We start from the raw sequence: 15,020 nt of genomic DNA, 5'->3' as shown, positions 1-15,020 counted from the left end.
CTCATTATGCCGTCGAAGAAGTCAATACGTAAATTGCGTTTCTATATAGGGACACGTCAGTTCAATCTAATTGTATGTCATTTCAATCTTCGATATTTTATTGCAGAGTCAGGAAATTCGAAAATGTCACCAGGATTCAGGACAATGATTAAATAGACACATTCTTTTTTTTTTTTTCTTTTTTTTTTTAAATGAGACAAATGTCAATGGAGTTTAGTTTTTAAAAAATCAAAACCAAAGAAAGTACAAACCCAGATATTACAAGAGTTAAAATTGAAAGAGCTTGAAAAAAGTATTAGTTCAGCACGATGACCTATTAACTACCGTCAACAAAAAAAAAAAAAAGAACGCATGCTAAAGCTCTATGGCCATATCACAAGGTTCTCAGAGCTTGCAAAAACCTTCCTTCAGGGAACAGTACCAGGAAAAAGAAGTAGAGATTAGACAACGTAAAAGAATGTAAAAGCCTGCCATTGAAAGAAATTTTAGAACGAGAGGAATAGAGAAAGACGGTCAACAGATCTCGTGTGATGCCCCAACCTTTCAACAGACTATGGGACAATTGGAGGTGAATCAGCAGCTACATCAGAAAATACAATAATACAATACTATTGCCATGAAGCGAATATATAACATAATCACAAAAAAATAATTATCGTTAATAATAATAATAATGGATACGCGTTCTTTTCTAACATAATATTAATAATAATATTTGTTTTGGTAACCTCTCATATGTTTTTCTGATTTCCAATTTCCACTTTAATTTTTTTTTTCAGATAAAGTAATCATCGGTAATGAAAACAGTATCTTGATGTCTTTGTCATGATGACCCACATTAGAGCAGGCACGATTCTTTGCGTCATTTGTTAGAAACACGGGTCACGTTAATTCCCTTCAATTAAATGTGTACCAATCAGAGTGTCCGGAGTTGAAAATTCAAATATTTACAACGAACTTAAGTGATAAAAAATACAATAAAAAAGACAGACATACAGTCAAAGGGGAGGTAATTGCGTATTCACGTTAATACAGTCCCTTGTCTACCGAGGGTTCTAGTCTTAGTATAGTGTCGTGAATTAAAGGTTGCGTAATCGTGATGTTGACATTAATATTAACTGATTCTCCCTTGTATCTAACAATATCTTTTTTTTTGCCATCAAAATTGTATTGTACTCTAACGTCGTTCAAATATAATCATAGTTGCTTAATACTATTTTTTTGTTACCAATGAAAGTATTGTTATATAATTTGTTATGGAGTAATAATTAAAAATTCTCTCCCTTTATCTCAAATTATCCGCTACACTAACGACCATCTCTTGTTATGTACTCCTCCTCTCAGACCTTATGATCTACAAGTCGTATGATGTTAAGGTTATCTGTTTCTGTGGACAGAGGTTAACTATGATCTACAAGTCGTATGATGTTAAGGTTATCTGTTTCTGTGGGACGACGGTTAACTATGATCTACAAGTCGTATGATGTTAAGGTTATCTGTTTCTGTGGGACGACGGTTAACTATGATCTACAAGTCGTATGATGTTAAGGTTATCTGTTTCTGTGGGACGACGGTTAACTATGATCTACAAGTCGTATGATGTTAAGGTTATCTGTTTCTGTGGGACGACGGTTAACTATGATCTACAAGTCGTATGATGTTAAGGTTATCTGTTTCTGTGGGACGACGGTTAACTATGATCTACAAGTCGTATGATGTTAAGGTTATCTGTTTCTGTGGGACGACGGCTAACTATGATCTACAAGTCGTATGATGTTAAGGTTATCTGTTTCTGTGGGACGACGGTTAACTATGATCTACAAGTCGTATGATGTTAAGGTTATCTGTTTCTGTGGGACGACGGTTAACTATGATCTACAAGTCGTATGATGTTAAGGTTATCTGTTTCTGTGGGACGACGGCTAACTATGATCTACAAGTCGTATGATGTTAAGGTTATCTGTTTCTGTGGGACGACGGTTAACTATGATCTACAAGTCGTATGATGTTAAGGTTATCTGTTTCTGTGGGACGACGGTTAACTATGATCTACAAGTCGTATGATGTTAAGGTTATCTGTTTCTGTGGGACGACGGTTAACTATGATCTACAAGTCGTATGATGTTAAGGTTATCTGTTTCTGTGGGACGACGGTTAACTATGATCTACAAGTCGTATGATGTTAAGGTTATCTGTTTCTGTGGGACGACGGCTAACTATGATCTACAAGTCGTATGATGTTAAGGTTATCTGTTTCTGTGGGACGACGGTTAACTATGATCTACAAGTCGTATGATGTTAAGGTTATCTGTTTCTGTGGACAGAGGTTAACTATGCTGTCATGTGGTCAGACCAACGACCTACCACTCTTCTTTTAGTAACTAGTGTCAGGTACCTATTAGGGTTAGGGTGGGCTCAAGGGCGCACTTAAAATCTTGAAATGCATGGTTATCACCGAGATTCGAACCCTGGACCCCTAGGCACTTGGAGTCGTAACCCCACAATGCGATAAAATGATCTACTTGTTGGTATGACGGATGGAACCTCAGGGCAGAGTTTTGATAAAAATTAAGCTCAACTCGTTTTGGGCACTCTTCAAAGGTGTGTTTCTGACGGGAAGCCTTTGATGAGGATGAAACAAGGGAGAGCAATCGAGTGAACTAATTATGATATTCGCGTGACTTTTTTTTTTCAGATTAAGATTACATTTTTTTTTAAATTAAAGAATATATAATTTTAATAAATAAAATTATTTGTTAGATACTGTGAGTCACACCGCATTGTAACTCAACTTACATCCTTGTTAAAATGGATTTTAAAGCTACTAATGACCCCAAATTTAATAATAATAATAATAATAATAATAATAATAATAATAATAATCTTTATTATCCGTGAGCGAACTTGGCCTACAATCTGTGCATTACACCAAACAAAAAACATTATAACTATAAGAAACCAAAGTGTACATTCACACCAGACTCACTCATAATTTACATGTGACAAATTCAAATTATTAAATTTAAAAGTAATTTAAAAATAATTTTTTTATTCTGCACAAAAGCTTTCAATTCGCTAACTGCACTGATTAAAGACTTCCAACCAAGAATTCTTGAAAGTTATTATTTTAAATTAAATTTTAAGTTTAATATTGAGGTCTAAAACATCTTGGATACACAATAAAACTAAATTTAAATTTGCGTGAACATTCAAAGTGAACACGCCTGAGGACTAAATGGTGCAGAATTACATCGGTCGTAAATTTGTTCTAGTGTGATCTCTATCACACCCCGCTGCCCATCGATCTACAGGGAATCTGATGTTAAAAGCCAATAAAATGAAGCTTGGCTTTGATGTATTGTTAAGGCGTGGGCGAATTTTTTTTTAAAGCGCACTGGGCCCTGCCAGTTAAATGTGGCTTTGACGTTGATACAATGATATGAACTCTTTTTTTTTGGGGGGGGGGGTGGGGGGGGCATCTAAATAATTAATTTTCCTTTCCGGCTCCTATGTTTACTGAAAAGGGGGGGGGGCGATCTGTCGAAAAATAAACAATAAACAAGAAGAAAGAAAATAGCATTTTTGGGTCAATTTCCAATGTTGTTATTTATATTTGAAACCTATAGAGAAATGTAAAGCTCGGATAGAAGTACGCAGTCGCTAGAAATGTCATTCCTGGACTCTGATTTATTACATCAGAGACGTAAATAGGGCTGGTGAGGAGAGAAGAATGTGAAAATCCCCCGGGCCCCCGAATGAGTGTTTTTTTACATTAAATATTACGCAAAATGTAGGGGATCCTAATGAGATTTATCCCCCCGCCCCAAATGATGGTAAATTCCTAGTTACGCCACTGCGCTACTTCTACTCCTCTTACGCATGTTTTTATTATAACTATTTCTCTTTTCTTTCTCTTGTCTTATCTTATAAATTAAAAAAAAACAACGTTATTTCAAAGAAGACAATTACGTTCTACGCGTACCCATGTATCAATCTAGTCTTGTATGTTTAGAGACTTACATTTGTAGTCATCGGTTAACCTAGCTGATTTACACATCGTGCTCCATGCGCTCACGCACTGGCGGATCCAGGGGGGGGGCGGTAGGGGCGATCGCTTTTGGCGTCGGGGCTTCGCCCCGAACTGCATTTATAAATAATGACCTATAGATGTCAGGAGAATGCGTTTCTGCAGTGAAAAAAACAAGAAAACGCTTTTGTCGTCGCGGCTTTGCCCCGAACCCCACAAGAGAACCTTATAGCTCTGCCCCAGTTGTTTTGTTTTTCGCCGAAGGTTGAGAAATGCTAAATATATATATATATATATATATATATATATATATGTGTGTGTGTGTGTTTGAATGTGTGTGTGTGTGTGCTGTACGCAAGTTTATACATAGGGTTAGGGTTTACTGGGCATTAGGGTTAGGGTTTGGAAAAAAATCGCCGCCCCCCCCCCCCCACTCCAAAGTTCTGGATCCGCTAGTGCTCTCACGGCACTAGGGAAGAAAGAGAACTTATAACAATTTCTCCTACAATATGGAATAAGCCGACGCGCCTTTATGTTCGTGTCTTTCTGAGTATTTTTATTTGGTTGTATTTTTTATTTATTTGTAAATCATAATTCACTGTTTTATGTCTTTGTAGTCAGACCTCGGATCGAACCCAGACCATCGGGACGAGAGTGCAAACAGCGAACTACGCGACCATGCAGAAGTCAAGAAAGCCTCTTCGGTTGAGTGTTGCAAGGTAGAAACATTGTTAATGAGCTGCGTCTTTGACTTGCAGTCTCGAACCCAAACACACATGAGTTCACATAAATACACACACATATCTATAATATCACACACACACACACGCATATAACAGCACATATATACACACTGTTACTTACTGACTAAGTTGAGAAGGTCACGAAGATCTTCCTCCTGCTCTTGACCCTGTAGAGTTCAAAGATCCCATGGGATTAACTCGACCCAATACAAAATGATTAATTAAATATGTTATACAATTAAATATAAACATATGTCTTTGTTTTAAAAAGCTTCATATGTAATCTAATGAGCCACAGAATAAGTATATTTGCAAATGTTATTTTGGAATTCTTTAACATTTATACTTACAATATTTTCCTTGGTGAAACTAAATTTTTTAGCTTAATTTATTTTATTTTATGTGATTTTGTTAGGGTTAGGGTTAGTTTTTAAACATCAAAAGTACTTGTAAGTGTGTTTGTAACTGTGTTTGTATCTGAAAGTGAGAGTGTGACAGCTTATTTATACAAGATATATTTGTAACCGTAAGAACGCCGGGCTATTTGTCTAGTAATTAAAAAAAAAAAGGAACAATATATGCTGTATGCACTTTACGTACCTTGCTAGATGCTGAGTCCACACTTCTCTTCTTCACTGAGGACATAAGGAGAAGAAAAGAATGTAACGATTAATTAAAAAATAATTATTATAATACTAATAATTTTATAATCTTATTTATAAAGCGCTGTTTAACAAACAAAGTGTAGGCTCAAGGCGCTGTGATAACATTACAAACATAAACACGAGAGCTAAAATGACAAACTAATCTAAAAAACGTTTTAAACAGATAGGTCTTAATGTTCTTCTTGAAAGTAGTGTAGCATGTTGTCTGCCCGAGATCAATGAGGAGTGTGTTCCAATTAATACAAGATAATAAGCATTAATTAATACGTAGAATATGATTTCGTATACTTCATTGTAAACTAAGTGACAGACTCCAGGCTGGCAAGCTACAACTTCAGAGCATGGTGACATTGTCACTCCGCCTGACTCCGCCAACATATATTTCTTATGTTTCCATTCAGGTTTTTTGGTGTCTTTTAGAGTTGAGACAATGTCACATTAGTTGCACTTTTTAGATCGGTGATCATCTGAACCCTGAATGCGCCACGACAACCTGATGCCAGAGTGGTAATTTAAATGAATTGGCCTGTCTAGCAGAAGATTATAAGATCAGATACTGTTTGTTTTTTTTTAAATTTACATCAAGAAATGTGATATCTTTCGTAGCGCCTGTCAGTCCATTGAAGATATGTTTTAAAATTGTATTAGTACTTTTACAAAATGAGTGCAGATTCGACAATTTGAAAATTGCATTTGAATAAATGGGACGTTTTAAAACGTCAACAAATTGTGTAATTTCAAGTGTGTAAAAATATACGAATACCAAGGAAAGCCTTAAAGTAATGACGTCGTATGCTGTTTGATATTATTTGATTAACATCTGGATAGATGATATCTGATCATAGGTCTGACATGTCCAATTAGTATTCTTATTATTTTTTTTTCAATTTAAAACTTTTTGGCTATTTGAACAATGCATTTAAATATATTTAAAAGATGACGTCTCTAAACCTATAAAAAATATCATAACATTGTGTCAAAATATAAACAAAATAATTAAAGAACACTTTGAAAGTAATTGAATCCTTCATTCACAAATCGGTACATCATTAAATAATCATTAAATGTTCAAGAAATTAGGGAGATGTGTCAGGTTAATATTGAAAAGAATTATAAAAAATAAATGTCATCAGTATTTGCAGAATGTTTGAACATAACCTTAACACGAGAAACGAATCGCGTTCACATTTTTACGAACAAGTATAAAAATCATTTTTAAAAACCAAGATTTTATTAGGGAAAAAAAACGCACAATTACTATTAAAAATCTCTTAAATTTGCAAGATATATCTTTCTTTTTATAGATAAAACACAATTTATTAATAACCGCTAATTGATTATCTAATTGGTAATTTTAAAATATTATTTGTGTGTTGTCATTGACAACAAAGTTGCAAAATTGCAACTTGATTCGAGAAAGGAAAGTGGAAGAAATAACGTGTACAAGATTTGCACCAGACAGACAGACATACAGACAGAGTGAGTTGATATAAGCTTTCTAAAAATAAAAACAAATGATTGATTAGAACAGATAGATCTACGTTCATGCCACCTCGATACCATAGTGTCTTTTTGTTTTATAATGCTGGGCACATATTTCCAGGATCAGGTCTTCGACTAGAGACCAGTTCGCAATAAAGACGATTAGATGCAAAACTTTAATTCTGTAATCATTGAATATGTAAGAGCACAATTTAAGTTTCAACCTCCCCCCCCCAAAAAAAAATGGGTGTACTGGGCACATAAAAAATTGTTACATTCTCTGCTTGTCCATTCATGATACAGTAACATTTCAATCGACATTTTGTTTATATCTTCTCACAAAGGCAGGAACCGAACCCTTTTTAGAGACAATCTGGGATTAGGTTTCCTCCACACACAGAAAATCAATTCTCCTGGTTCTTCCTGGCTCTCTTCGCCACGACGCTACCCTTAAGGGGCGCCAGTAATTGGCCCCTCATTATCTACTTTCCCAACTCGAGGCTAGCTTTTAGCTTTTGTTTAGGCTGTCGTCTTCTCTTTCTTCTTGCTATCAACGACCAGGATCACAACAGACCTGGTTCAAGCCGCCAGACTTTTAGCACGAAAGTGTACTAGACAACTTTCTCACTTCCGGGTCACATGATTTCAAAGTGTTCTTTAAATAATGAAGCATAGTTCCTCCTAGGAATGTTCATCTTTAATTAATGAAGCATAGTACTTCTAAATATTGCTAGACTGAGGGCCAAAACTAAAATCAAAACCACTCTCGTAAGAGATATGCAATTCGCGGACGACGCAGTGATAGTGGCACACTTACAAGAGGAGCTTCATTCACTAATGTCCCGCTTCTCTAGGCTTGTAAAGAGTATGGCCTAACAATTAGCACGCATAAAACAAATGTGATAAAACGGAATTTAAAATCAGTAATTATTGATACTGACAATTGGGAAGACATAGCCTTAGACCGCACTAGCTAGAGAGAGAGAAAGTGACCAAGAAAGCTATGGACAGCGAGAAAACATGGGCCTCAACTCTTGAAGAAAAGCGTGCCATACGTAAAATGGCCGGCTCCTATACCACTAAAGCGAAAGCCACTTTGCCGCAATATATGTGGATGGGAGTGTCTTTTAAAAATAGGGCCACACAGCCATATGAAAAAGTGTTCGAGATGAACTGTAGTCGATATACGACTGAAGGAGGCCAATAAGGTGTCAATCTCTTATTGCAAACCTCAAAGAAATCTTCCCTTCCTTTCATTGGGTATTTATGTATGTATACGCTTTGAAGTTCACGCGTTAATATGAAAAACTATTTATTAATTGTTGTTTTAAATTATCTTCCACTTATATGCATACAAAATAGATTTTTTTCTATTTAAAAATAAAAGTAAACATTTGTTTTTATAAATGTATTAGTTAGTATGACAAAACTTACTCAATATGTTTTTTTTACAAATAATTCGAAACCGTTTGCCTACGCCACTTGGGGATATGGTAAATAGCCTCCCGTGTTTGTTACTATTAATGGTGAAAAGTTATAAAAATGGTGTATTTTTATGAAATAACTGCTTGCATAGTTGATTTTAAAAATTAAATTTTTCGCTTTCTAAAAAGAAAAAGTAGCCGTTGCATCAAAACTTTGAATGGTCTAAAAAATCATGATGTTGGATTTTCAATATCTTTTCTAGTTTACGAGATCTAAACGGGACGGACGGACGGACGGAGAGACTACACAAAACTAATGGGTCTATTCCCCTTTTGGGGGCCGTTAAAAACATAAAATAAATTATAGCTTTTATATATAGCGCTACTTTCATGCTTAAAGCATGCTTAGAGTGCTATGGTCCAATCTCATTTGTGGACCGGTGGTGGAGAGTGTATCTGGGAGAAGAGAATTTCCGTGCTGCCTTAAGGCGCTCAGTAAACACAACTCTGCCCGAGTTGTCGAATCTTAAGCCCCCTTCATAGCCGAGCCAAGTTCAAGCGTACTTAGCCTCTCGAACACGAATCAGTTATGTCGAATTAAGTTAAAATCACTTGCAAGATAGAAGTCGGCCATCAAACAAAGAAAGTACATTAAAGTTACATAAAAGCTTGAAAAATAAGATAAAAGGTTAATGCCCTTGAGCATTGGCAAAGCATTGTGGTACGGGGAGGTAACTGTATGCGACGGCTAGAGCCCTGACACATATAATGTATGTCGAACTCATTCCTGTAACAATTTATTGTGTTGAAATAGATAGATGTGAGTTCGGACATCTTAGACTATTACATTGTGCGTGAGTGCGTGCGTGTGCGTGTGTTTGTGTGCTATCACGCTATCCATTAACTAGTAATGTTTTTGTGGCTATTTCGCAATCGTCTCCCTTGGCCAGATGTGCTTACTTCTCATGGGAAATAACTCCCGACTAGATCCCTGTCCACGCTTTTTGTTTCTTAACTTTCTTGAAATTGGCAATGATGTCTTACTGGGCTGGTGACGCTGTGTTGTAGACACGGCACATGACGTAATCTAAGCTGACAGCGCCGTTACAGCGATCAGAGGGATCTCGCCAAGGTTAAAGGGCGTGAACCTTAAGATAGGCATAAACAGACCGATTCCTATTATTGTTACTCTGTTTGTGCTGCGCACCACTATCGACACCCACTAGTTGCGCACCAGTCACAACGGTGCTAACGGTAGAAACATTAGGACGAGCTTGAGAAAGGAGACTTTTAATATGTGTTCCGCTCAGATATAAGACAAGAGACTTTTGCTGTGTTCCGCCCAGATATAAGACAAGAGACTTTTGCTGTGTTCCGCCAAGATATTAGACAAGACTTTTGCTGTGTTCCGCCAAGATATAAGACAAGAGACTTTTGCTGTGTTCCGCTCAGATATAAGACAAGAGATTTTTGCTGTGTTCCGCCAAGATATAAGACAAGAGACTTTTGCTGTGTTCCGCCAAGATATAAGACAAGACTTTTGCCCTCAAGGAAATTTAAGGTTCATCGAGCGCTTCAGTCAAAAGTGCAGGGTTTGTACTTGTACACATGGATCAGGTGGATTTCACTATATCGCCTTTTTTTTTATCTCTCGCCCTAATGACGCCATTGAGGCTCGCCTCAACACGGATGTGGCTCTAGCAACAAGCAGGGCAATAAATGAATAATAAATGGTTTTAGCGCTTTGTTCACAAGTTACGGACAATGGCTTTTTTTTTTGCAGGAAAGAGAAAGAAATGCGGAAATGTGTATCAAAGGACAGTGATAGAAGTAAGAAGTGTATGCATGTGTGTGAGAGACATGTGGTTGTAGAAAGTTGTGTGTGTCTTTATCAGCGTTTGTATTTTGTGTAAAGTAGATAATCTATTTGCTTATCGTTTCTAAACATGCTAACATATATATATATATATATATATATATATATATATATATATATATATATATATATATAAAGAGAGAGAGAGAGAGAGAGAGAGAGAGAGAGAGAGAATTGGGGGGGGGGGAGCGATGGTTTCAAAGAAAGAAGCTTACACAATTATAAAGCCTCTAAAGTCTCACTAAAAAAACTGAGGAAAACATTTATTCGATTTTTTGAATATTATATATTAACTGGATTCAGATTTTAAATAAATGGCGAATAATTTTTCACATTGATATAAACACTTTGAATATACAATATATACATATCTATATTCAGTGAACAATAACTATTCTTATTCTTTTTTTTTTATAAACTAAACATTACAAAATTTACCATTTTTCTTAATACGAAAGTCGTTTTTGTTTCAGTTTACAATCAACAGTATTTTTATGCTAGACCTAAGCTATATACTATATAGTATTTCTTGTAAATAGTCAACTAATCGAAATATTGATAGTTCCCCAATTGAATAGATCAATTATCATTCATCTGCCTGAGCTTCCTAGGGGATGTTCCTTATTAACATATGTAGCAAAATCTTACCTTTTGTTATTTTAATGACCATAACGCATGTGATGTGTTTCTATGTGTGTTTGTTTTTACATGTTTTTGGATGTTTTTCATATTTTGGATGTTTTTCATATTTTGTGTTTTTCATATTTTGGATGTTTTTCATATTTTGGATGTTTTTCATATTTTGGATGTTTTTTCATATTTTGGATGTTTTTCATATTTTGGATGTTTTTCATATTTTGGATGTTTTTCATATTTTGGATGTTTTTCATATTTTGAATGTTTTTCATATTTTGGATGTTTTTTCATATTTTGGATGTTTTTCATATTTTGGATGTTTTTCATATTTTGTGTTTTTCATATTTTGAATGTTTTTCATGTTTTGGATGTTTTTCATATTTTGGATGTTTTTCATATTTTGGATGTTTTTCATATTTTGGATGTTTTTCAAATTTTGGATGTTTTTCATATTTTGGATGTTTTTCTTATTTTGAATGTTTTTCATGTTTTGGATGTTTTTCATATTTTGGATGTTTTTCATATTTTGGATGTTTTTCATATTTTGGATGTTTTTCATGTTTTGAATGTTTTTCATGTTTTGGATGCTCTTTCAGAGTTGAAAATAGTTTACTTCCTAGTCCAAACCTCCAGCAAGACGACGGGGGATGGTAACGGACAGGGTTTGAACCTGGAATCATCGACACGACTGAACGACAGCCCAGCGCCATACCGCACGACCAAGCAGCCACACTATGTTTCTCTAATTACTTTCAAAAACAAAACTGTGGAAATTGTTAGAATTTAAACTAAAACAACGTGGACAAATCAATAGATGACATTATCAGTTGGATTTACAAGAGGAAATGAGATCAATCAATAGTTTCTCTTCCTCCTGAGGTAGGTCATCTTGTTGATCAGGAACTATTTTTTATGAACAGGTGAAATCAATACGCCCCGAGATCAAAAGAATTCACCGACTGGCGCGCGATAAACTGACATTCTACTGCTTGTGTTTATCTACGCCAATGCTTTCTTGTGAAGGAAGCTTTAATCCAACCTGTATATTTACACAGCAGATTTATGTTTTTATATTAATAAACGTATTTAATTTATAATTAAGCGAAAGGTGATACCCAGGAAGAAGGTAACTCTAACACTGCATTGCTAAATTAATGATTTCCCTAAGCAAAGGATATATACTAGATAAAACGTTAATAATAGAAACTTCATTGCCCTTTACTGAACTATAAGGGTAGAAGTAATTTTAGGTATTCGATACTAGCTTTGAAATATACAGTAGGATATCGATACAACGTCTTCGTGTATCTTGACTGTATAGAAACAAATCCAGCGGGAATTTCGATGATTAAGTGGAGAGTCATGTGACGTAGACATATTAATGTCGTTTGAAGTGACATGTCATTGAAGTGTGGGGCGTGTCTTTGAAGTGTTTGACGTGTCTTTGAAGTGTGTGACGTGTCATCGAATGGACTGACATGTCATTGATGGGAGTTACCTTTCCAGGGAAAACACCTACTGACAGTTTTTCCCCCAAAGCGTTAACGTTAAAATGTTAAAGAGAATGTTTGTTTCCTTCACATTTTCTTTTAAATTTTACCACAAAAATAAAAGTAGAGTGTGAAAATGGGTTTACCCGTTTAGCCGACATATTCATATCAAATCTAAAATACTGTGAAAACGGGTTTACCCGATTTGTTAAAATGTTTGGTTATTAAATAGAGATACAGTTAGGGTCTATTTTTAGGGCCCGTGGTTGTGGGAGGGACATTAAACATACGCTAAGGTCACGTCAGGATCCAAGGAGCATGTATGCTCAGGTTTATCAAGATTGATGGAACAAGTTCCAAAAAAAAACCCCGAGGAGTCTGACAGCGCATGAGGCACTTCCCCGTGGTGGAGTCTGTCCAGACCTGAGCACGGTTATGGCCAAATTTTGATTCACGGTGCCCCTGCTGTGGAGAAGAGAAGAGAAAACAGTGTCTCATATTCTGTTTGACTGCTCCAGACTTGCTGATCTCCGTCTCGACAGGTCTGGGAAACAAAAGATTCTCGACCTGTATGGTGACATGTATGCACTACGCATACATACATACATACGTACGCCTTACTTTGCGCTTTACATTATAGATAATCAGACACATGCAACACTCTCAACATATGCAAAATAAAATTTGCCATATTTTCTGGTCAAAAGATCTTCCGTACATGTGTAAACACTGTGATCATATCTCGCTAAGTACTATCCATGTCAACACAAAAGTTATTTGGCGGTAGCTCATTAAGCAGGGGCGTAGTTAGGAATTTTCCATCATTTGGGGGCCCGGTGGGGGGCTTGACCTCTTTGGGCGCCCCCTGCATTTTGCTTAATATTTAAAGTAAAAAACACTTATTTGGGACCCCTCTCAAGTGGGAGCTCGGGGGGGGGGGTCAAATTCTCCCCCTCCTCTCTCCACCCTAGATACGCCTCTGTCATTAAGCCGGACTCTCATTCCTCTCGTAGATTGTAGGTCATTGACGTGAGGGTAGCCTTCTTCATTAACTTCAGAGCATCGCCTTTTTCTTTCTTGTTCTCAACAATCTCCAGTCAATATTTTTAATTTTTTTATGTGCCACAATTTCTGAAATAGTCAGTAAAATGAAGGCGCGAATATCGGCATTAACAAGAAATACAAAAAAGGTTAAAAGAATTTTTTTTAAATTTATTGTCCAACACTACAACCATTTTTAAAATGATTACATCTGCTTACGAAATTCATTAAGACTATGTTACAATACAAGTCATAATACAAAATTTTTTCTTCAAGAAGGAAAATTTGGGAAAAACAGCCTGGGTTGGGATACACTGGGTTCTAAAATCCATCTCTTTCTTGTATCTCGCCCAGCAAGCCAAATGGCGTCTGATTAGCTTTGGTCAAAAAAAAAAAGGCTGCATAAAAAAATCTGGCTACCAGGGTTTAGCTGTGTGTATTGTTTTCCACTTGCCAGTATGACATGAATATTTCATTGGAAACCTCACCCGCATCCTCTCCCAACATTCACTTTGCAATACACAGTTCTTTTTTTTTTTTTTTTTACAAAGATAATATCAACTCACTGTGCCGGTCTGTCTGCCTGTCTATCTGTCTGTCTGTTTGTCTGTCTGGTAAAACGTGTACACGTTATTTCTCCCACACCCGTTTTCGGTTCAAGCTGAAACCTCGCACAATTATTCATTGACATAGTCCAGACATTAATCAATAAAGAAAAGTAACCAATTAGACTATTAATTACTGGTGATTCAATATTTTGTTTAATAGCAACTATGGAAACTAATACTTCAGTATTCACATATATGGCTAAATTTGTTGGGTTTAGTCCTCTTAAATTATTATTAATTTCTCCCTCAAGCCTTTTCCGATAAAGTTGATACTTTAATAAATTGCTTATTGTACCTAACAAAACATGAATCAATAAACAAAAATACTAAATTAGTCAATTAATTATTGGTAATTAATTATTTTGTTTGACATCGAATAAGGAAAATAACTTGTCTATATAGTTCTAAGGATGGAGTTCTTCCCCTTTAAATAAGCTTTTTTTTTTTTAGATTTTTTAAACATTTTGCTTCTTTACCTATCCCTAACATAGACATAAGATCTAACATAACAAGTAGCCTTATTTCTTTGTAATACCTCCCTAGCCTTGCTTAGACCAGGTTTATCATTTATAAAATGGAAGATTATACTCTGGTTGTTACCCTGGAACTCAATGCCAACGTTTACCATGGCTGATTCTGACAATGCTTGTATGTCTGGTAAAAAAAAGTTTCAACACGTTATTTCTCCCACACCCATTCTCGGATCAAGTTGAAACTTTGCGCAATTATTCAATGACAAAGACAATATATAAATGAATTAAAAAAAAACATCAACCAATTTATTTTTGGTGACTAATTATTTTGATATCGAAAAAGGGAAATATTTTCTACGTTATAGAGATATACAGTCGAACACGTGGAGTTCTTCCCCTTAGATACTTCTTTTTAAAAAAAAGTATTTTTGTATTTTTCTTGGTATTCCTTTTAGTTTCTCGTGACTCTGTCGTGTTTGAATTTTGTTAGCCCCGAAACAAACAACTGCTCTTTAGATCTAGTCACTGTCTCTTCTGTTCTTAAATCTTATGACC

At 35.6% G+C, this 15,020-nt stretch overlaps 1 protein-coding gene across 1 annotated transcript in view; it reads right to left on the bottom strand.

The window, feature by feature from the left end:
- The window catches only part of LOC106069834 (uncharacterized), a 114,831-nt gene that overhangs the window by 84,018 nt on the left and 15,793 nt on the right, over positions 1–15,020 (bottom strand). Inside the window, exons 3-4 of the mRNA XM_056016819.1 lie at positions 5,371–5,405; positions 4,892–4,937 (exon numbers count right to left, since the gene is read on the bottom strand). Coding sequence (XP_055872794.1) covers positions 4,892–4,937; positions 5,371–5,405 — 81 coding nt within the window. The remainder of the gene's footprint in view (positions 1–4,891; positions 4,938–5,370; positions 5,406–15,020) is intronic.

Source organism: Biomphalaria glabrata, chromosome 18 (genome assembly GCF_947242115.1).
Source record: "Biomphalaria glabrata chromosome 18, xgBioGlab47.1, whole genome shotgun sequence".
Classification (NCBI taxonomy): Eukaryota; Metazoa; Mollusca; class Gastropoda; family Planorbidae; genus Biomphalaria; species Biomphalaria glabrata.
The sequence above is the reverse complement of the archived record's forward strand: the minus strand, read 5'-3'. Positions and strand labels throughout refer to the sequence as shown.